The sequence below is a fragment of the Osmerus mordax genome, chromosome 4, assembly GCF_038355195.1.
Source record: "Osmerus mordax isolate fOsmMor3 chromosome 4, fOsmMor3.pri, whole genome shotgun sequence".
NCBI classification, from domain to species: domain Eukaryota; kingdom Metazoa; phylum Chordata; class Actinopteri; order Osmeriformes; family Osmeridae; genus Osmerus; species Osmerus mordax.
In genome coordinates this window covers 6,065,189-6,089,715 of record NC_090053.1, presented here as the reverse complement: position 1 = coordinate 6,089,715, position 24,527 = coordinate 6,065,189, and the positions used below count along the sequence as shown (strand labels likewise).

At 43.3% G+C, this 24,527-nt stretch overlaps 1 protein-coding gene across 6 annotated transcripts in view; it reads right to left on the bottom strand.

Annotated features, from left to right (window-relative positions):
- plekha7a (pleckstrin homology domain containing, family A member 7a) overlaps positions 1-24,527 on the bottom strand; it is a 60,449-nt gene that overhangs the window by 23,345 nt on the left and 12,577 nt on the right. For 5 of the 6 annotated variants that reach the window (XR_010876554.1, XR_010876551.1, XR_010876552.1 and 2 more), the window contains 2 exons: positions 5,985-6,068; positions 1,010-1,124 (listed from right to left, as the gene is read on the bottom strand). Coding sequence is in view for 2 of the 6 variants with exons in the window: in XM_067234403.1 (XP_067090504.1) it covers positions 1,010-1,124; positions 5,985-6,068 (199 nt within the window). In the remaining 4 variants the exon portion in view is untranslated. Of the gene's footprint in view, positions 1-1,009; positions 1,125-5,984; positions 6,069-17,793; positions 17,809-24,527 lie in introns of those variants that run through there. The other variant, XR_010876553.1, reaches the window with a different exon arrangement.

Here is a 24,527-nt window from a genome sequence, read left to right as displayed (position 1 = left end):
AATTACACAGGGGGACAATCTGTTTACACTGGGCTCTCAACTGGAAGTCAGACTGTACAAAAGTCCTGCATAACTGTGCCAAACAGGACTCCAAAAAGCACAGAATGCACTTGATCCATTTTAAAGCCACACTGATATATTGAAAATTGTCCTGGCAAGCACACAACAAACATTGGTAGAAAAGGATTCATTCTTCTAAGAGCTGAATAGGAGGTTTAGATAAATATTTGTGGTTCTATATATTTACATTTAGTCATTTAGCAGACGCTCTTATCCAGAGCGAATGAGTTGCATTGATCCACCACTGAGAAAAGGACCTGAGGGAGGACAGACAGGTAGACCCAACGATACAGTGGTGAAAGGCTTCATGGTATCTAGCGGCAACAGAAGATGTCTGTGTGATGGATGTTGGAGTGATCTGTTCCTGTATGCTGCACTGGATCACAGTCAAAGGGCATCTGTTGATGAGCTGGACATACACACTTACATACCTACACAATTATCCAAAAGAGACACGTTTATTAGAAGTTTGATTAATTAGAACCTGGCTTTCCACCTCTGCCATCTTCTTTAATCAAGCCATTCGGACAGAACAGTCATCCTGACTGGTGGGCCTGATTGGTGCATGGCGCTGGCTGTAACAGGACAGCCCACCCAGAACGAACCCCAGCCATTCATCATTAACCATAGTCCGTTCGAGCCAGCAGACAATTCTTAGAAGCAGTTAAAACGGGTTCTACTGGTCAACCAGTGTACCAAGGTGTCAAAGAACAATCTCATTGTAGAGCACTTCGAAATGCACTCTAGATTAACGTGGCAGTTGACGTTTATTATTAATGTACCAGTTAAAAGTTTATTAGCTTGTTAAGGAATTTTAACCTCGTCTAAAGAATACTAGTTTTCTCCTTATCGGACACCATGTAATAAAAGGGAATCTCTAATGACAAAATCAACGTCACATAATTCAAATAGATTTCATTAAGAACAGCCAAATCCTAACACAACTGACCTTTGACACTGAGGTGGTGTCCGCGGTGGATGTGGTGATGGCGGTGGAGGCCTCGCTGACGGTGCTGGAGGGCCGCAGGTCTGCAGCCGGTAGCCTGGACATGCGTCCACTTGGCCTAGTCAGAGAGAGTCAACGGGTTACACGTGTGTGTGTGTGTTTATTTTCATTGTGTGTATAAACCACATCCAACATTGAGAGAAAACGATGAGACTTCCCACGTTAACAGATGCACACGCGAACATGCACACGTGAAACAGCTGAATGGAACTAATAGGCAACTATAGGTGCCTATTGGACAGTGATGAACCGACAGGAGAGCCGATAGGTTTGTAAGTGTAGCGTCACTCGAAACAGATTTATTGTTTACCATTTACTTTGTAGCTTTGCCAATAGACATTGATTGCCCCTGCTTCTATGGGCAACTTCTTCTTCCCACATTACACTTCTGATTAGCAGCTCGAGCTGAGAATGTTTTGAATAATGAATGAAAGACTGAGTGTCGGCTGAACACAATACGGTTGACCATTGACTCCGACAATGGTTTAAACACATGATGTTTTTGAATCAGGGCTGCGGTTACAGACACTTGGCATCGAAAATCAAACCCTCTTTTGACTCCTTGCTACTTTATAAAGATCGTACATTTTTTAAAGATGACTTATTCATCCTCAGTGACGGAAGTGACCTTCCACCGTTCATCACAGACACACACACATTCACATAAAAAGCATTCACACATACATAGGCACAATAGCGCACACACAGTCCCCCAAATCCACAATTGCAGCCAATATAACGCTCCGGCACGGTCACAGCTACAAATCACATGAACAATGACTTGGCCCAGAATCCGCCAGAGCCCATTTCCCAATCCCAATGTAAATCTTAAAGACAGCATGTGGGCGAGACAGAAATAGAACTAGAAACTTTCAGATCTAGGGACCAAAGATCCAGGAGGCGCCGACAGAACTGACAAATTAGGCCCCATTTCTGCCCAGCAAAGAAACTGCTTTTTCTCATCCACAGAAAGAAGATTCTGTCCTTTCTGACCACATTTTCTAAAAGAACCGGACTAAAACCCTGTGAAAGGTGAATGAATACCCCATCAATAACAGGTAATATTTAGGGTACCCAAAGAGAGGACAGCCCATGAACCAGACCTTATGGGAATTCATTCAGCTTTTTGGTAGGTATGCCCTTTGTTTTACTAATGAGCACCAACAAAATAATGTCCCTTGGAAATGGTAGTGCAAAGGGAGTGTGCATGTTGTTTTAACTGTAGTTACTGCACCTTAGCTGTATACTGCCACTATGTTAGGGGTCTCCTCTCCACACGATATGAAGATGGTTCAATCAGAAAAGTGATGAGAGGATGTAGGCATCTGGCCAACCGGGGCAACGGGGACTCAACACATACCCACATCTACTATGTTTAAACGAGCACCACAGAGAACGTTTGACAGTTTCGGCTGGGAAAGATCCCTTTGAAGCTCTTCAAAGCAGGAGCCAGATGTAAACAATGCAACGCAGACCCTTAATTTGGGGATTTATATATACTACCAATGAAACACTTCTCTATTTCCCATAGCACTTTAATGGTAAAACCAAAGCCTTAATGAAGGCTGTTCAAGGCAACAAGGTATATCTCAAGATACGTGTATTGTAGACAGTAAGGAAAACGCATAACAATTGTTACTGTAAATGCGCTGATTCAAAACAGTCTTCAAGTAAGGGTTTGTAACTTTGAACTCATCCTTCCAGACTGAGAGGACACAAGGATAAGGACTCAAGACAGGGCCTTGTTGAACAGCAGACACACTTTTAACTTCTCGGCTGTCAACTGAATGCCCCAGGTGAAATTGACCCCTTCTGCTGCCATGGCGACGGTCAACAAAAGTCTTGATGAGGGCGCCAATTCCTATGTGAGAGTCATCACATGGCTGGCATCGTTTTGTCCTGGGCTCACAGATCCCATGGCAATGCGCAGGAGAGAAAGAGAGAGAGATTAAGAAATACAAAGAGGAGAGAAAAGGACGAGGCACAATGAGAGCATGAGACAAATAAATACATGAGATAAAAAGAGAGACAGAGAGAGAGAGAGAGAGAGAGAGAGAGAGAGAGGCAAATCAATAGATGTACAAACTAAGACAGATAGAGAGGCTGACAAACAAGGCCAACGGACAAACAAGCCAAGAGAGTGCAGAGGAAACAAACTTAGAAACACATACCCAGACCCAGACAGCCTAAGAAGTTATTCCATCGCTCCGATACAAAAATAAGACCTGATAAGGGACCCTTACAAGCTGTAAAGACCTGACACTTTATAGCCACTCCGGTCTCTGATAACCTCAGCTACGCAGGCCTGTCGACGCCAGTCTGCTCTGGCCCACACAGAACCATTCAAGATGGGGTTTTCACCTTCCCGCCTCGAGAGCCTGTTAGCAGGGGGTCAGATGGCTGAGCGGTTAGGGAATTGGGCTATTGGCCATTAATCAGAAGGTTGCCAGTTCGATTCCCGGCTGTGCAAAAATGACGTTGTGTCTTTGGCCAAGGCACTTCACCCTACTTGCCTCGGGGGGAATGTCCCTGTACTTACTGTAAGTCGCTCTGGATAAGAGCGTCTGCTAAATGACTAAAGGTAGCTCTCAAGTCTTCATGGAAGGTGATTTGAGCCCTGCTGCTCTTGTAGAAATGGTGTGCCACAGGCGACAAGCTGTGTTTTCTCTGTGTTTGCACAGGGTATATTTCAGTGAGATAGATGCAAATCCTCTATAGTTTACACCGGTGAGAAGCAGACTTGTTCTTCCACTCAGTGCCTATAGAACAGCATTATGACATGTGGCACGCTGCTCATAATAACTGACTGCACCTCCTATTAGATACTTCAAAATCTGCAAATGCACAAACTTGCTCTCTTTCTCTCATATATGCTGGACTCACACACAAACATACTTTAATGCACCCACTCACACAAACACACACATCCATACATACACACACACACACATATGGTGAAGTGGTAGGTTCTCTCTACTGTTCCTGCTGTGTATGAGGTAAAGGGGTTCAGGCTGAGTGGTAGTGACACATTATCTGAGTAGTTCATACAGGCCCTGCACGCCCACATAGCTGTTAATGAGCCGGATCCATCAGAACATGGCAGGGGAATGTGCCCTCCTATTCTCTGCCAGGCAAAAACACTGAGAGCTGGAGATTGAAAGGCAAAGGGAGAGAGGGGGTCAGAGAGAGACAGAGAGACTATGAAAGAATGAGAGGAGATTATAGAGAATTAGATAAATAGATTGTCTGTCTGTGTGTGAGTGTGTGAGTGTGTGTGTGTGTGAGAGAGAGAGAGAGAGAGAGAGAGAGAGAGAGAGAGAGAGAGAGAGAGAGAGAGAGAGAGAGAGAGAGAGAGAGAGAGAGAGAGAGAAAGTAGACTGCGAGAGAGAGTGAGAGGAAGAGAGGTAGGCTGGTGAGTCTTTGTATGGCAAGCCTCTAGACACATATTGCTTCACTGTGATGCTTTTATTGGAAAAGGAGCAATCTTTTTTTACATTTCCTGTATTAAAAAATGTAAGTAAATATCTATGAGGAGCAACGTCAGGGTAGAAGAAAAATAACTATTGCACTACTAAAGTACAATAAAACAGGATTAGGTTAGGAATTAGAATAAAATACATTTTCAACCAAGTCCTAAAAGCATTATATAGTATTGTATATTTATTCTGTACATTGATGACTTCTATATAAGGCATAAGGTAAACATCTGCACATCTATCCTTATTGTATTAATTTCACAATTTTCAATACATGTCCAGTGTAGTTTGTTTTCAACAGAATCATTTTAGCAGAATGATACTTGCTGTGGACCCTCTTGAACCTCTATCATCTTGTGCCAGCTTTGGCCCCTGAGGAAATAGAGGGACCTTGTCTTTTTGTTGCAAATCAAAGAGCAGATTGACTCATCTCCAGTCCTATGCTTAAGAGGAGGACATGGCGCAGGAGAGACTCCAAAGAGCTCTGTCTCTCCCCCACCTATGGTGCTGGGAGTTAGCTAAGGACACATGCTGGAAGCAAAACAAAGGATGGAGAGATGAGAGGTGGAAGCACAGAGAGAGGGAAGGGGGTGAAATGAAAAAGTAAGAGCTATTGTAGAGAGACGAGCTGCAACGTGACATCTACCTTTGGTTAAACACAGCTTTTCCTGTGTTTAACCACTGTTATGAACATCCACCTGAATCAGGTGGATGTTGATTGCCATTATCTGATCATCCACTTATATAATCTAACTGTTTTAATGTCACATCTAATCACAGCCTGAAGTGGACATCTTCCACCAGCAGTCTGGTATTTGAGACAGTCATGCCTAGTAGCAGCCAGAAAATCTGACTGCGTCTGGACTCCCAGAGAGACAATCCTATCAACCTAATACACACAAAGTGATGAGCAGATCAGTACACAATCATACCCAGAAGAGTCTACCTATATTATAGTAATGTATAGTAAGTATTGTATGCCAAACTGAGTTTTGTAATCTCAAAATTTGCTACTACTATCTATCTACACAAACTATCTTTCCAGTGTCACTAAATGTCTTCATACTTCAATAACAGGTTGTGACTAACAATTCCAAGAATCTAAGACTTTCTAAACTGTTCACAACATTTAGGACTAGTTTCCCAGACACAGACGAGCCTCATTCTAAACTAATACCACTTTTAATGGAGCCACCTCTTTGTGAAATGTCTCCAGACTCAATTTGCCCAGAAAACCTCTCTTTATGTTCGACAAAAGTGTATATCCCCAATCGATTCCAAAGAAGCTTGGTTGTGTATAATTGAAGTTTCACAAATAGACCCTGTGGCAAGGACATTCCTGATGAGTCACTGGCATTGATGGGGCCTACAGCCAACATACCAGAGATCCTGTGAACAATACATTGTCATCGCTAGATTAGCAGTGGAAGAGTAGTACTCACTGTTCCTGAAGTATAAAATCCACGCTATCTGCAGACACCTGTCCCGTCCCAGGGTGCAAAAAAGTGGTGGCCCTCTGGTTATGACTGTAGCAACAAAACAAGAGAAACAGGAGGCATGGGGGTGGGGTATAGAAGGGAGGGGGAAAATGTGGAACAAAATTAGCAACCTTGTCTGTTGAGCGATGCTGCGGTCATTGGAATGGATTTTCACAAGCTCTATTTGCATGTAGACACAAGATGATCATTGTAGGGTCATAGCAGGGTTTATAAATACAGCTCCCTCCTCTCCACAACCACAGAGACACACAGAAATATTCCCCCACACACACCTCGACCCAAGGCCCCCACTCCGTCTCCAACCTCCCCCCTTACTTTGCCAGTCGTGTGTAGAATGTGAGTTGAGGCTGCGGGCCCCATTTCTGGACAACTGATGCAATCGCACCCTGACAAACTGTCAGGCTTCACACACAATACTAGGGAGGAGAGTTGACCAGAATTGATTTTAATCTCAGTCTTTTCGGGTCTCTACCAGTGTGTAAAAGAAAACTGCCCCAGGGATAAACAGGGCAGTGGAGGGCTGGATGGCAGGTGGCTTGTGTCTTGCATTGAAGCTAACCTGTCGATAAGGCTGTTAGCAATGAAACTGTTTGATCCAATCCTCAACACAGGAGAGATGGCTTGACATGTAGGACAACTCAACCCTCGTTTACCATCTTCCCCACAGAGCCCTCCTCCATTTACAGTAGCGCCAGTGTGCTTCTCTCCGTGTCAGAAGTGATGTGGAGTGACAGCAAAGACCTCACTTCCTGGTTTTTAAAATGTGAGAAGCACTATGTACCGACCCACAGGGAAGGAGCACTGTGGGGAGAGGGCTGCTGTCGCTCCGTCTGCTTGAGTGATGTGTCTAAAAGGAAAGCACACACAGCACCAGACGAGAAGACAGCGTGGACCCAAACGTGTACAAAATTGAGTGCAGAACAAACAACAACAAAAAGTGTGTGCACCAAAGTTGAAGGTTATAAGCATAAATGTTGGCTTTGTTTGAATTTCAATAGTCCAACAAAATGCGCGACATAATGGATGGCATTGGGAGGACAGCACCTACCCTCAACAGAACTTCCAGTTATGAGTTAGGAATTATGACGTTGTCTCGATGCCTTATTAAATTCAACAGCCAACGCAATAATATCCCAAGCAATGTCATAGCTGTGGTACTTGCAAACAACCATAGAAAATGAATTAGAGCTGGAACACTACTATATGTTTTGGTTACTGTGCAAATTACCTTGTACACTGGAAAATACCCAATATAATAATCATAATACATCATCTTATGATGGCACCATCCTCACTGTCATTCAATACACATGAAAACCTGAATGGTTTATTTGTAATCTGATAAAGGCAACGGTTGAACCATAATTCCACGCTGGTTGCTCTTACACTGCATATGAATGGAATATGGTATTGATTTCCTTGGCAGTCACTTTCCACTGTGCCGGCAAATTTAATTTGAGTGGGTTTAAAATGGTCTCAAGATGTTGAATGGTATAGTTATATTTTGGAGAATGCTTTGAGTGTCAAAGGTTCAGGTTTTTTGTGTGTAAACCATCACACTAAAATCTAAAGGGTGTTTTAAAAAAGAAAAACTTTTTTCTTTACTCAAACGACTTCTTTGATTCCATGTTTGAATTGTGAGCCAGGAGTTCACTGTAAAAAATGTATATTTCACTTTAATGAGTTAGTGATTTGTTGATATTTGAGAGACAGGCTTCATTATGCATAGAGATACCACCCTCTCATCTAGGCAGGTAGAGATGCTCTATTGTAAACAGCTATCCATACATGCAGTTGAAAGGGTTGGGTGTCATGTCTTTTGTGACCCCCTCATCTGGTGTTCTCATAACATTCATGAGGGACGGGTGGCAGATGCTGAATCACACACACACACATAAGACACCCTGACAGGGGTCACACACACACCTCCCACACAAATAGTGCACAACAAACATTGACAAACATACTGTAAGTGAGCTCACATACAGACTGAGATACACCCACAGGCACATTTGCATGCCACATATAAGTCCAAACAAACAAACACACACACGAAAATACATAAATATCAATGCACCTGTTGTATCACATGACCTAATACTGTATATCTGTCAACACTTTCAATATACCTCTAAGGCCTCGCCTCAATTTCAAGGAAATCCTGTTTGTTCAACCTCATTTTCTCACTTCCTTTGAAGAACCTAACCTTTTTTTAACATACCTGGAACCAGACAGTTAAGCTATTACAATTTCATCAAAACTGTATGGCGGGAAGTCTTCTCCTGTCAATGATAAAGCAGTTCCATGTGGATGCTTTCACAGTTTTCCTTTAATCGAGCCTCGTAAAAAAACGAAGGAACAAGTTGTTTCTTACTTGTCCTTGTCTGTGTCTGGACAAACACTGTTTAATGCCACTGTTACTGACATTTCCTTAATCACCACACACATGAAGGCGCATATACCTCCAGGGTGATTGAAATTGAAAAGGGCAAAATCACTTGCTTTGAACAGCAGCTCTCCGGTCTCTTCTATGGAGGGTTTGGCTCCATATCTGGCGACGCAGGATAGGGTTAGACTGATCTGTTCAAAATATCTATTTGGTTAGTGGGTGCGTTTGCCAGTCAAAGGTCAGGTCTATTTAAAGAAAGAGAGAGACAGAAAGAGAGAGAGAGAGAGAGAGAGAGAGAGAGAGAGAGAGAAAGAAAGAAAGAGGATGGGGGTTGTTGGTAATAGAGGAACTGAGGGAGACCTTCCCTATTTGGAACATGCTGGAGGAGACGTTGGTATGTGTCTGTGTGCGCCCGTCTGACTCTTTGAGTCCGACTACTCTTTGTGCCTGTTTGTGTGTGTCAGTGAGCATTCGCGTTCTTTTCTGAACAAGCCCATAGACCTTTCAGGGTAAACTGCAGGCAGTGGATGAGCCAACAATCAGCAATCAGCCTTTTGTCACAATCATGAAGAGCCTCAGGTGTCATCATAAATCAAGCACTGGAAGAATAACACCAGCTCTCCTACTCATTAATACAGGAACACATTTTAACACCAACTTAACACGTTTCATACAGTAACATGCTCTTAAGAGTTATGGAGCTCATACTGTGATAATGAATACCCACAACACTACCATGCCAGCATCCACAGAGTAGACAGACGGATGTACAGCCATGAAAACACGCACAGAAAAATAAACTGCCAAGACCTTAATACGAATGATCTCAGAGTGAGTTGGATGGACCCAGGACCACAAATCCCTAGATGGAGTTAAGTGTGGGTTGGTTGGGCACAAATAGCTCTAAACTGGAGTTTCATCATTTCTCTTGAATTAATTTCTCTTCGCCTACATATAATTGATACAGCGAAAATATTTATAATGTGTGATTTACTGTAGCACACACTAAAACAAGCCAGTCTTTTTATGGCTACTACTCTAAGTTCCGTCAAGTAAGTTCTGACAGTAATTATTGTCATCATTTGAAAGAAAAGACATTCATCAGACAATATTACAACCAGGTGAGTCATGTGAGTTAAGTCCTACAGCTCAACATAGCTAGAATTAGTTATAGGTAACTGTATCCACATTTGACTACAAATAACCACCTCAGCTATACAACCCTGTACTGAAAGGTGCATCCAACTGCAGCTCTAACACCGCTTCAGCGTGGCTTTGTCTCCATTTCCCTCGAGCCAATGGCAGATAGCTGCTGCGGTTTCAGCACTGCCCTCTCTGTCAATGTCGGCGCTAAAGTTTAACCCTATAGCTTAGTGCAACCTTGATTCCTCCCGCCCCCACCATCTGTCTCTTTTTTTTCTCTTTCACAACTCAGAGAGTAGCCTAAAAAAGAATGCATGACTGAAATATACTCGATGGCTTATAGTTTGTAGAATATCCATGGTCTATGCAAAGAGTCTTAGGCCCAGTTTACCTGGTTCCCCATGGTTACGGTGTTCTGTCTATCACTCCGCTGGTCAGTCTTCCCGGGTAGGAATGTGTGTGGTGTGAGAGTGTAAGCTCATCCCACGTTAGCAGGAAGTAAAGTGGCACTGTCGGAGGGGCCTGTCTGGGAGGGGTTAAAGGGTGAAATGCTATCTGACACTGTGTGTGTCTCTTTCTCTCTATCCCTCTCTCTTTCTTTCCCCCCTTTCTCCCTCCCCCCGTTCTCCCTCCCCCCGTTCTCCCTCCCCCCGTTCTCCCTCCCCCCGTTCTCCCTCCCCCCGTTCTCCCTCTCTCTCTCTCTCTCTCTCTCCCTCTCTCCCTCTCTCCCTCTCTCCCTCTCTCCCTCTCTCCCTCTCTCCCTCTCTCCCTCTCTCTCTCTCTCTCTCTCTCTCTCTCTCTCTCTCTCTCTCTCTCTCTCTCTCTCTCTCTTGTAGTCAACAAGGTTCTCTGGTGGCTGCTTCTGCCAGGGAACTCACACATTCACAGACAAGTGATAGGCAATGACAGTGTGGTCAAGCTACAAAATACTAACACGCACACATGTTGGCAAAGCTTTCAGACAGGCATGGGGTTGACTAAAGTCTACTCCCATGATGATATCAGAGTTAGCTACGGTCAGTGCTGCAAGAGAGGGAAGCCATTTATCAGAGCGGGGACAGACAGCGTCTGTGGAACGCTACTGGGGCCACTACAGACTTTAATGAGGGTTTTTAACCATACTGACTGACCACAAGCCATTAGACTGTCAAACATATCTTATTAAACCATAGCTTTGCACACAGGTGGACAATTCCCAGGAAATGGAGGGAAGGTTTTTTTGGGAATATTTGTGTCAACATTTTGTTGAGAATATTGTTTTGTATTATTGGCAACATTTTACAGTAAGGTTGCACAGTAAGGCACACACAAATTATTGTAGCAAGTAAGCCAGAACAGGGCAACACATCCGAGTAACCATGTCCTCCCCACAAGATTCTCTGTCATTCCTTTTATTGACTTATTTGAAAAAGCAAACTTCTTAACAAAGCATTCAGCATGTCTCATTGGGGATGTTGTTGTTTGGCCCACTTTGAACCATGGTCAGCAACCCTACACACCCCTACCCCTCACGGCCCACACCCGACCTCTCTGGTGCCAACCTGGCCCTGAAATATATGGGCTTCTCCAACAGGAGAGGGAGGGTTAAGGGGCACGAGGGGGTGGAGGGTTAGTCACTGCTGCTGGCAGGCTGCCCACCAGGTTGAGGGCCCAGAGAGAAATGTAATTACAGGGTTCAGGGTATATGGCAGTCCAGGTTGGTACTATACCCAGTTTGAATTTAATTTCATTGGAATGCGAATTACATAGTCCTTCAAAGGTACAATGTGGTTATCCATCCATCTCTGCACCACAATAAATAAAATGTCTGACCTCCAGGTGTCTCACCAAAAACATGGTTGAGAGAAGACAGAACGGGAAAAAAATCTAAGCAATGCTACAAAGCGTTTGTACAAAAGATCAAAGCATGCTGGAGTGTGGAGGATCCTCACATCTTAGAATAGATTCTTAGAATATATCTTTAACTTCCCCTTGGCCTCTCATACCTATCTTCAGGATTGGTGGCAAATAGATGTAACAAAAAATATCTAGAATTCCCCCAAATTAACAATAAGTCTGGCTCCAATTTTGGTTTCAGAAAACATGCACATTCCAACTATCTGTTGACTCTCTAGATAAGGTATGTTATTGAAGTACATTAGTGCAAGGATCCCAGTAATACCACACATGCAAGTTAATCTATACAATGACTGTGGTGAGCGCCCCTCTATGTGTGTAAGAATGATATAGGAGAACAGGTGTTTTTGTGTCTTGCAGCGCTAACATTAGCCGCGCGCTAACATTGTGTGGGCATCTGAGTGAGTGATTTACCACAAACACTGGCCAGGACTGTGGTTAGGGATTCACATTTTAAAGACAAAATCGAGTTTTCTAAGGTCTGAGAGTGAAAGGTTTGACTGAGATGGTAGTTCTAGCTTTTTCCTTAAATATGTCCACTCCAATATGAGGGACTGCAAGTTTACTTGAAAGTAAGTAATACAATCAGTCAATTCCTCTTTAACACTTTTGAACTTCATTAAGTTTAGACTTCCAAGTGTGTAAGTGAGACTGTGACAGTCTCAGCAATCACAACGCAGGTTGTTCAATCCTTGTCCACATACCAATCAGCACTGTGGTATTGGCTGTCTTCCCCGGAACCTGATTGCCTCTCATTAAATTCACTCTGGAAGGGCCTGGGAACAGATTGTCTATTAAATGTATAATTGCCAAGATAATGAAAATATTTGCCTTAGCATAAACAAGGATGGCAGAAGGATGAGGTTGTGTGATTGCGAGGAGAGTTACAAGCGCTGAGCTGTGTTTAAAGTCATTACGAATATGCCTACATCAACTAAACCCCTATTCTATACACTAGACCATGCATTCATGAGAAGAAAGCATTATTCTGCTGAGCACTGAAAGAGCAGTGTGAGGGAGGGTTCCATGGAAGCTAATTCAGGAGGAGAGTGAATGTGCAAGGGTATAAAGATATTTACAAGATATTTCTTTAGAGATTTGCTATTTTAATCATTACTTTTAACAATTGTATTATTGTTTTTATTGATTTTATGTAAAGCACCTTGAGCTACAATTCTTGTATGAAATGTGCTTTATAAATAAAGTCTTACTTACTTACAATAAGAAATCTGGTTCTGTTGGCCTTCCTCTTGCCCAAGTCTAATTTGGTAATGCTTCGCTATTCAAGGATTCAAACACTGTGGCATGTACGACGAGGTGGGGCATTATCAGGGACGTTTCCTCAGAGGCATGGCAGCAACAGAGAGAAGAATCACTTATTGGTCAGATTGATGCAGACAGAGCGAGAAGTGGTTGTAACTTGAGGGATGAAGGGGATATAAGATGTTTCCAGTGAATTAGGTTAGAGGGCAGCAGCGTGTGCTGGCTCTAGATGGCGCTGAGGTTAAAGGGGTAGTGCTCTCAAAAATAATTATTTTGGGGGGCAGAAGTGGTTCATCTTTCAGTGGTCTATTTGTGGTCTCTTCAGTGTGAAAGCCACTTAGTTGCTACATCATTGCTTAGAATAGAATAGAATAGGACTTTCTAGAGAGTCTTCATATCTCATGAGCTTTGAATCACCCAGTGATACTGACTTTAAAAAACATCAACAACATTCCGATGGAAGACGGTTTTCCCTTTGTCTCAACGTCACTCTCTCTCCTGCCCCGCCCGTACATCACTTCCCATGCACACCATGTACACCTGTAGTGACACCAGGTACCTTACAGGCACCCAGGGGACGTGACCCCCAGAAGCACAAAGCCACTGATTTACATCGATCCTGACACGGACGACACAAGCCCTTCTGCAGTGCGTCTGTCTCGGGTGCCGCCGCAGGGTCCACCTCTTAGACTCTTGTCTGATCCTCTCCGACAGAGGCCAGTCGTGGGAGTGACTCGCGAAGAGCACGAGGCCGGGGTGAAATCAATGTACTGTTCTTTCAGATTTTGATGACACCGTATTCAAGGAAATGTGCAAGCAACGTGAGATCTGCAGCTGAAAAACGGCCTTCTCGGCAACAAAGAAACTTGCCTACGTCACTAAACACAGTACTGCAGATCCTTATCACTGTGTATTCACATGGTTCTTACTGCTCCGATAGCTCTATGCACACATATAAAACTTTGCATAAATGCTTGATGCGGGTCTACTGGGTTATATCAAAATGAGTGGTTCAGGTGTCAGTCTGAAATGAATCCAGGTTACAGAGTATCATGTAATTACATGTCAGTCCATGCTCTTCTTGTCCTTCCCATTTTATTGATTCGATTTAGACTGTGTTCCCTCGTCACGACTTCTTACTTTCACTCAGGCTCAACAATTTAAAGTCTAGACAGCCTTCAGTATACAGGCTGACAAGATTTTCTTTTACTTCTCTCCGGTATCACGTTTTCCCTCGATCCGCTCTCTAACTCCCCCTCTCCCTTTCCTCATTTATTACTCTCCCATCCTCTGACTATCCCTCGCTTTTCTCTGCTCCTTCTGCATCCTCCCCTCACTCTCACTCTCGCTCTCTCTCTCTCTCTCTCTCTCTCTCTCTCTCTCTCTCTCTCTCTCTCTCTCTCTCTCTCTCTCTCTCTCTCTCTCTCTCTCTCTCCACCTCCCTCCCTCCCTCACTACCCCTTCCCTCCCTCCCTACCCCCCCCTCCCTCCCTCCCTCATCCTTTCTACATCTCCGGCTCCCCATCTGCCCCTTTCATCCTCTCCCCCTACAATCCCCACCTCTCCATCCTAATCATTCCTGTGTTCTCTCCACTGCCCCACCTCCCTCAGACGGAGGAGGTTATGAGATCGCCTTCAGAGTTAATTGCGCTGTGGTCAAGAATCAGGATTGTGATTCTACCATCCTGATGAGATGCTCCATCTTGATTGTGGCCTGCTAGGGTAAAACACACAGCTATTGCCACTGCCGCCCCAAAAAGCTGTCAATCGTTACCCCTCCAACAGATGGTGTCTCGGGTCTCTCTTGAAGCAGGGCAGACCGGGATTGTGGTTTTCCTTTTTTTTCCTCTGGACCACTGGTGCACATTGTTGCTATGGCAATGGTTGGAGATGTGGTAATATTTGCCGAATGATATGCTCATGTTCTCCATTATCATAAACCCTGCCAACAGAGACTTTCTATTGAAAAGTGCACTTTTGGCGATGAGGGAGGACTTCAGCAGGAGTGTCTACTACACACACAGACACACATATTGTGTTCCTTCAACAGGCCTGAGTCACAGCGTGTAGGAGGTCAACAAGGCTCCTGCAGATTGGTGAGCAGGGATTCAGCCTGGGGACAGACAGGCAGGTATGCAAATCACTGAGAACTTTAAACTGCATTCACATTCGAAACGCTGTGTGTCTGTGTGTGTGTGTGTGCGTGTCGAGTGCGTGTGCGGGCTGATCAGGGGGCAGAGAGAGAGACAGAAAAAATAGGAAGAAAGGAAGGAAAAGGGGCTTGGACAGTCTTTGATGGATGTGTGCTCCCGCTGAGCCGGTCAGCTTTGTTACCATTGTTCCCATCTGACCATACATGAGTCATAAGTCACACAGAGAGTTTCAGCACCAGAGAAGGCACAAATTAGCTCCACCTAGATACACAAAGACTCCAGTGGAATCCCACATGGAGAGTTTGAAGGTGGAAACACTGGGCTTTGAGGTACCAAGCAGAGCATTCACGCATGTCTGGTTTCATCTTCAAAAACACTTGAAACACGTGAACACGCACACACATCTCTATTTCACACTGTGAGAGTCCACTAATTAGATTGTTACCTCATTTCAAAAGCCATTATTTAAATGTCACCATAGTGACAAATAATCTAACAGTAATTTGAAACACTGCAAAATATCCTCCTTTTAAAATGACCAAACTGAAAAAATATGAAATTGTACTTTCATTTCAGTTAATATATGTGCTAATCTTCTTTGATAAAAAATGGGATCACCCCGTTTTGGAACCGAGCAAATCCATTATACATACGGTGTTGATGTGTCAACCTTTCCGCATACTCTTTAGTTGATCTTCATATTATTATTCCCATCTAATAAAACACAATTTCTAACCAATTTCCGTACTGAAACTAACGAGCATAGATGGGCTGATATCTTTGCACACCACCCACTTAGTGTCAGAATGTGTGTAAACAATGGCACATTATACCCAAGTATGTGTCCTGTGGAATGCAGGCTACCCACTGAAGCTGGTGGGGAGGACTGACCTGCTTATTTCTTCTCAAGCCTACTCACAATTTTGTTCTCTGGGGTTCAGAGGAAAATTCATAATTGTTTGCGGTTTTCTAATGTGGGTTGAGAAGAATTCACTGCAGTTGTGTTTGCTACGTCCCATTTGTAAGAAGCTGGAGAAATATTTCTCCACATAGTGCAACTGCTTGATCATCAGAGCGTGCCAGATTTGGCAAGGTGCTCAGTGCTCCCTTGCCACATTGTCTTTCTGAACATCACAGGGAGTGCACATACTATGTTTACACAAAACATAGACCAAGACATCTTCCATATGTACTGGTACCATATGAAGCAGTAACATTTGCTATGTATTAAGTAGTAAAACACAGACAGCACAAGGACATGTATTGTGCTCAAACATCGTTGGGACTTTTCCATCCTACCTTTCAGGCCTGAGACCAGTGCAGAAGCACACACTTCCTAAGCAGGTAGTCAGCATCGCCGGTTCCCTCCAAAAGAGCTACGTGCCAAGCAAAACGTCTACCCTGGTAGAATGTAGTAGTTCTCCTTCATTAAAGGCAGTGATTTAACGATTTTCACTCTGATACACAGAAGAAGATCCAGCATTTTCCTTCTGGAGTGTGGACTTTATGCTTCAACATTTTTTTTGACACACACTCTACTGAGAATCCAGAGATTTGGGGAGGGGGGTTACAAAATCGACTCATCTCTTCTCATCTCATTGGAAGTCTAATGACCCATGTCCACAACTGAGCTCAATCCCCACACCCCTGATCCTCTCAATCCATTGACAGCACGGATGAGAACTAATGAAATGGACGCCCGGCCAGATTACTCGTCAGTAAAGCTGTTGGGACCTTATTAAGCACACCAACTTTTTATGGACTTTCAGTGTCCCTACAATGGTGCAAAATCATTTCTTCTTTTGCTTCCTGAAACAATTTATCTGGGGCTACCAAGCTGATATAATGAACAGGGTAATTTGTTATGCGTAAATGAGGAAATAAGACATGCAATTAGACTGCCAACGGCGCCAGAGAGAATATGAATGTTTGGGATAGGATGTGTGTGGTGGAGCCACAGTGAAAAGGGTTTAGCATATGCAAAAAGAATAGTGACTCAGTAGTGTTAGATTGCCTTACTGCACAGTGCATGACTATGCTACATACATGGAGAGTGAATGACAGATTCTGCTTCAAGCATTCCCTGGACAGTTATTTGCTATTTTGTTTCAATTTCTCTCTGTCCAGCAGATTTGGTTAGTGATCCCTGGTCTTTGTGTGCTTGTGTGTGTGTTTAGTCCACACAAAGCATACCAAAAGACTCCCACACCAGAGTCTCATCCAACCAACATTCTTTCTAACCCTTTAAGCCTTATTCCACCTCAACTGTCAGCCCTGCCATCTTCTGAACCAGATCAGCAGCATTCCAATAAAACAGCTAAAGGCACAAATGGATACATCAGTTCCCGTGAATAGATATGATAAGATTACTGGGCTATTATGGTGACTCTGTGGTCAAAACATCAGATTTACAGTTTACTGAGATCCCTTGCCTTTGCTTAATCCTGCATTGTGTCATGTCCAGATGTAGGGTGGAAATGGTGTGCCTTAGTGAGAGTGGGTGCGTGCGTGTATGTTTGTAATGTGTGTGTGTGTGTGTTTGTGTGTGTAGTGACAGACACTTGGGGATGAGCAAAGGTTCCAAGACAATCTGCTCCCTACACACCCCTGCTGTGACAACAGACCAATCCATTTAGTGCTAAACTGCTGACAGAACACACACGCGCACACACACATGCACACACACACGTAAAAGCACACATAATACTTCTGTCCATTTTGTGAGAAATGCGAGGTAGTACACAAGGAGATTATTGTGATCATAAACATCTTACCACACAGCAATCGAAACAACAAGGTATCGTGCGTATGTAACCACAACGTGCACAAATACACATCTATAAGCAAGCACAAGCATACTATCAATAATACCAACACATACACAACACAAGGATGAAGACATTCTCACCTCATCCCACTATGCCTGGCCAGAGCTCATTGTAGCTTAAATCAAGCGTAGGAGACTTTGCTAAGTACTTCCTTAAACATCCAGTAATACCTCCTCATTTGGATGTTTGAATGTAAACAGAGAGGGAGGGAGGGAGACAGGGAGGGACGAAGAGAGAGAGAGTGCCAGCAGGGTGTGCGAGCTGGGTGGAGGCGATCTGTGTCACCGTCCACTTTATTGACAGTTGAGCCAATAATTAACCAGTGCTGCCTCTCAGGTCATGTTACTTTCAAAGTATACCAAACAAGTTTTAGTTCAACAAGCTGTTAAACTAGTCTCCCTCTGACGAATTAACATTCCTTTCTGAAAATAAGAATGTTTTTTTGTCACTGCTGGAACAGTGGAGTGGAATTTGAGGAAAGGCCAAGGAAAGGCCATTTCCTTGGTTTGCTAGGATGCAAGGATCATACACGCACACACAAACTAACCTAGCACACACATACTGATAGTACATGAACATGCACACTTCCGCGTCATTACAAAGATGCACATGCATTCATATTTCATTAGAGCCTCATGGCCTTGAAGAATCCAAATCAAAGAACTCAGATTTCAGAAAGATATTATAAATACATTAGGAACACCTGCTGCATGTTGCTTGTGATTGCAATAAAAGTCCTTCACAAAATACAATAAAATAAAATTTGGGGTATTTTTGGTGTATTTCTCCCCTATAAATGTCTACAATTTCTGGCCAAGAAATGTTAAAAGACGGTGACAGAAGACTTGAGGAGTAGGGACTGTTCCTCCCTCAGGGGTGGGAATGGATAGTGTTCATTTGAGACAGGAGTGCAGCCACATCCGCAACAGTGTGATACATGTCATTATGTGATACTGGGGGTGAACCTGAACAACCAAAATGACCAATAATGCTCTCTTTATTTGATTTTTACTTGCACAACCCATACAATCTCAACCTCATCATGGTCAATTGATATGGAGGAAGTTTACCAACTAGAAAAGGGTATCGGGCAATTATTCTCTCTGTGATCCAATTCCAATCCAGTCATTTGATTAGCCCCTCAAATATGTGAAATTACATAAATAACTTGATTACACACTGACCAAAAGACCATACCTATTGTCTGGCTTAACGAAAGCAAAAACTGTTCCCTTGTTCTCAGTGCGTCAAGTGCAGTACACTAAAACAAACATTTACGAGTTAACAGTGCCAAAAATGTTTTGCCTTAAGTGATTTAGAGGTCAAAAACACAAGTTGTTCTTCAATACACAAGAAAGCCACAAATACTAACCTACACTACTCAGTAGGGGTGTAACAATATATCGTGGAACAATATATCGCAATACAAAATGTTTACAATATGTATCATAGAGTTATGGCAATATTTTTACAATATGACGTCCGTTTGAAACATTGAAAATGTTTAATGTTTTGGAAATAAATCTGTTAATTGAATTTCAGTTTCATAAAAAATGCAAAATATTGTTATACGTATTGTATCGTACACCAAGTATCGTGATACGTATTGTATCGTGAGCTGAGTGTATCGTTACACCCCTACTACTCAGACAGATTATAGCCTCTCCCAGAGAGTTAGATACTCTGAGGGAATGGAGAGAGGACTTGCAGTATACACACCTGCAGGGGGCATGGTAGAAGGGATGTCCAGGGTGAGGCATGTGAGTGCAGTATCCTGTCTGGCTCCACATGGTCCATCTGCTATTCCCCTCTGTGTTTAGCTGCGTGTTGTTTTTGCTGTTGATGCCACGGACCTGGTCTCGGATGTGTGACGGTTACATCAATAGATTATGTCTGCTCTATCTTTCTGTGGCTTTTCCATTGAAATGAAGCGATGGAGAGAGTCGCAAGAAATAACTTGATGTCAAGTGAAACAGCAGACTGGGGGAAGAGGAGAAACATTAGAAGCTTGGAAGGAGGGGATGGAATGTCTGCTCTGGACACACCTGTACAGCCCCCTCAACCGCTAACTATGCAGAGTCATACATGGTTAGGTCAAACCCCCTTTGGCATTACAGAACTAACACTTCTATCCAGCGTCTGGCCCCAATATTCTGGCCCGTTACGCACGTTCCATGTCCTTCAGATGGATACCTTCACTGTCCAAAGAAATTTGTCCTAGACATCTCAGCTTGTTTCTCCAGTTTAAAATCTTTCAAACGTGAATCTCCAGGTGGGCAGCATGTCCTGGGTTTGGAATCTTCAAAATCTTCAAAGTCTTGCTGAGCTGTATATGCAACTATTTCTTCTGCCAGACATTAGTTGTGTCTCTAAACGTCAACACGGACCAAAATACCCAGGACACTAAAAGCATGTAATCATAGTTCTTCACCTCCTGTGCTGTTATCCATCTCTCCTCTTTAGCATCTAATGTATCTGCAAGGTACTCGAAGCCGGTAGAAGCAAGTATTTCTCTCCCGCTCCAGCTCTCCAGCCTCATGACATAACAACACTGCACGCCACTTAACATCTGAGCACACACAGACAGAGAGAGTGAGTGTGAGAGAGAGAGAGAGAGAGAGAGAGAGAGAGAGAGAGAGAGAGAGAGAGAGAGAGAGAGAGAGAGAGAGAGAGAGAGAGCGGGAGGGAGGGAGGGAGTGTCAGAGCATGCGAGAGATTGAGAGAGGGAGGGAGAGAGGGAGGGAGAGGGAGGGAGGGAGGTAGACAGAGAGAAGCTGCTCTCCTTTTCCCACCTCATGCTCCCAGGCAGGATACGCACTGCTGGGAGAGGGAAGGGGGAGTATGGTGTTGCGAAAGGGAACGGTAAAAACAGAGCGGACGGTTAGACTGATGGAGAAAGGACAAGAGGGAGAGAGAGGTAGGGCAAGAAAGCGAATTAGAAAATTGAACTGAACATTTTGTTGAACTGAAAATTCATCCAGATACATTACTCCCTGCTACTATCTCACCTTATTGGTAACGTTGGCCATGTGTCAGGAGCAGGAAGGTTCAGTATATCCCTCCAATCAGCAAATAAAGCCTGCAGGTAAGAGGTCACCTCTGTGCAGCTAAACAGAGATCTGCTATGTCTCCCAAGATGTAGACTACTCCACTGACCTACTAAGGAATAAAATTGTCAAGTGAAATCCCTGACACTGACATAGCAAAGTGGCTGCAGTGACCATCATCCATATATTACTAAATTATAGTTTGAATATGGTTTGAATTTGAATATTTTATTAGGAACTTTTAAGTTGTGTTTTTGTGAGCCATAAGGTAGCATAGGTATGTTTTACTCCTGGTACACTATGACATTATAATTTGAGGTCTCAACCTTTCAGCTAATGTTAGCAAGAACTGATAAGCTTGCTGTGTTCATGTCCAGAGGACTGTATCGTTTTGGCATGGAAATATACAGCGCTGCAGCCCAGAGTTGTCATCCGAAACAGGAAGTTAGGTCATTAGATTCAAGACTCCCATCAAGGACAAGTAATGTTTGGATGCGTCATGACAGAGAAAGAGACAGAGTTTATTCTTATTGTGCAGAAGAGTTACAGTTCCTTGCTGGGTCTCTTCCTGTCTCGTTTTTAATTGGGTGCTTATGTCACGCTTCTGTTCCACCGAGACTAGAGAATGAGAGAGGAGGATGGAGGGAAGCTGGGAGGGAGAGAGAGAAAGAGGGAGGGAAAGAAAGAGGGAGGTAGGTACTTATGTCTCCTGCTGTTTGTTTCTATGAAATTCAATTCCAGACCAATCTCATCAGGGAGAGGAAAGGGCCTGATTCTCTCTCCCTCCGATTCTCCTTTCACTGCCATATTCACTCTGTCTCCTCTCTCTTCTCTCTCTCCTTCTTCTCTCTCTCTCTTTTTCTACTCTGTTTTTCTCCTTCCAATCACTCTCTCCTGCTGTCCATCTGTCAAGAAGCAGGTGAACTGGCTTCACCTGTGCTCTCAGTCTGCCAACACACACAATCATGAGAGAAAACCACACATACATTTTGGTCCGAAGTATTTCTCACAACCACACACACACACAAATATTCACCCATATAAACCCAAACACACCCACACAGCTGAGACTGGTTAGAGGCAGTGTGATCAGGCCTCTCCTCTCCTGCACTCCCTCCTGCTTGTCAAGGTTATATCCAGCCCTATATTTCAGGAATGCCCTAGAAAACTGTCAGATCTCCTTTCACCATCTCACTCCCTTTTTACTTTGATGTTTTTTTTAGTTTTTTTTTTTAGTTCTCCCGTTCACTTTTCCTTTCTCAATCTAATCTTCATCGCCATTTCTTGCTCGGACCATCTCGTTTTCTTTGAGTCCACTTCTTTCTCATGTCCTACCTTTTCTCTCATCTCACTCTTTCCTTTCTTTCTCCTGGCCCTTTCATGCTCAAGCTTTCCTGAGAATTTGACTTTTGTAGTGCCTTGTTACCTAATCAGTCTCCAGAATTGTTTAACTGAGTGGAATAAACCTTAATAGGAGAAGGTTAAACAAACTAGGTGTCATTGAGAAATAAGAATTTTGCACAAAGTAGTATACCAAAGCACTTCAAGTTTATACTTCATTCATTGCAGTGTGAGGATGTCTGTGGAAACGTGTGTGTGTGTTGTTGCAGTAAGTGTCTCCCTCAGGAGCTTCTGATCCAGATTCTTCAATCAGAAGTTTCCCTGAGCAGACATACACTCACACACATAGTCCTACTATTAATACACCTCAGGAGAGTAATCTCCTGAAACAGTGCTGCCCTTAGGCCCAGGTACCCATCCATCTCTACAGACATGACAGAACAATTACAAGAAATCCAGAACAGGACCCATTGCAAGACTCCTGCAGGTGCTGAACACAGACATCCCTGCTGTTTGCTGCCGGAGATTTACAAAAGCACCATATTGAAAGAGAACTGGAAACAACAAGTGCTGGAAATCATAGATAGACTGAATTATTTAGCATATGCTTGCCGACCATTCCCAAATTCATCAGACTGATGTGGTGTACAGATTGACAGTATCTTGGACCGTTGAACCACAGTCCTACATTCCCTGTCCACCACCTCCCAGTCCACAAGACAGGCTGTTAGAACTCTATCAGCTGTCCGACTCCTCAATGACTTGCAAGATCGAACTCAACACCCTCACCCCCGACCCCCACCTCACATTTCATAGTAACAAGGTTCGGCCTATTTTTAAGTCGCCAAAAGTTGCTTTACATTTTCTAATTGTAAAGAATTGAAGTGTATGAAGAGCACGCAATCAGCAGCAAAATTGGATGAGGAAAATGGACATCATTAAAGTCCCTCATTTGGATATCAGATGCTTTCGTGGTAGTTAGTCCCTATGAGATGATTGACTGGTCTTAACATCTATCTGGGTCTTCTTAACAGAAACCCAGACAACAGGGTTGTCAGTATAGTCACTATCGCTGACGCTCCTTTAATATACTCCATCTGATCGTTATCATCTGAGCCTAACGAATCTCATTTGTCAGGATGACAGTGGCTCAATCTGCCTACGGGCCACAAATGAAATGTTTAGAATGGATAGCTTTCTCTTCTTGAACTCACCAAACTCTATGTTACCATGGTGACATACTGTATGACAACATTGTGAAACTGGTCGTGAATATTGCATGCCAGTTTTCAGACCTTCATGTGGTGTAACTCTACTCTATATAGTCAGGTGAAAGGCCAGATCTAAGGGGATATTCAGAGGAGTAATATATCCATCATCCTCTCTGTGGAGATGTGATTGGTGCCTCTTGATTCCTTCAGACACTTTCCAGACTGCCTTGATAAAAAGACTTGAATAACCTGAAGTTTATCAGTGGTAGTGATTTCTGCAATACTGTAACAAAACAGTTGACAAAACTATGTGAACATTCTCAAGTTTCTCAACCCATTACAACTTCCAGTCTGCATACCATTATGGAATAATAGACACAGCAACATATCTCTGTCAGACAATTGGTGTTATAATTAACCCAGTTTGAATTGCTGTCATAAACAGACCTTCAAAATCTTTAATCCATGCCCAAGTGAATAAATCTAGTCTTGGAATAACCACCTCAGAAATCCCAAAACTATTTTCTCCTTTTTGTGAAAACTGAATGAGTAAATTCTCAACATTGCAATCTATCAGAGCTTCCCATTGTTCTAAATGTCACATCGTTTACAGTGAAAGGTCAATGGAGAGCTTTTAATGAGAGCTCGTTTGGTAGAGCAGAACCACTGAGGACATTTTGGACGGCCGCTTTAAATGTCCCCACATACACTCAATAGACTTGCTGAGTCTGATCAAAATCGAATAACTGGCTATTAAAGGATATTCATGACATGCGTTTAGAATATGCCAGCCATATGCAATTCTGAGACTGTGATAAGTAAAAAGCGGCACAATAAATGTTGTCAAAAGCAGTTTACATATATACTAGACCATGCATCCCAGGTTACCCAGACCAGCTGTAAGTCACATTCACTGATACCTGTTCTGCATTGTACTTTTCTGAGTTCAATGAATAGGCTGAAATGGAATAATAAAGTAATGTCATAAGTAACACAATCAAATATATACCCTTACCTGGGTTAAAGGCCAAATACGCACAAAACAAATGCAATTAGAACTGGTCATAAAGCACAGGGTAGAGTTTCTATCCTATTGGCCGCTGCTACTGTGTGTGAGAGAGGGAGGTTTCCCATTACAATACACCCCAGGGAACAGGACAAAAGTAGTCCTTTTGTTAATGGACTGTGTTTTCCCCCCAACCTGCTTCAGTCAAA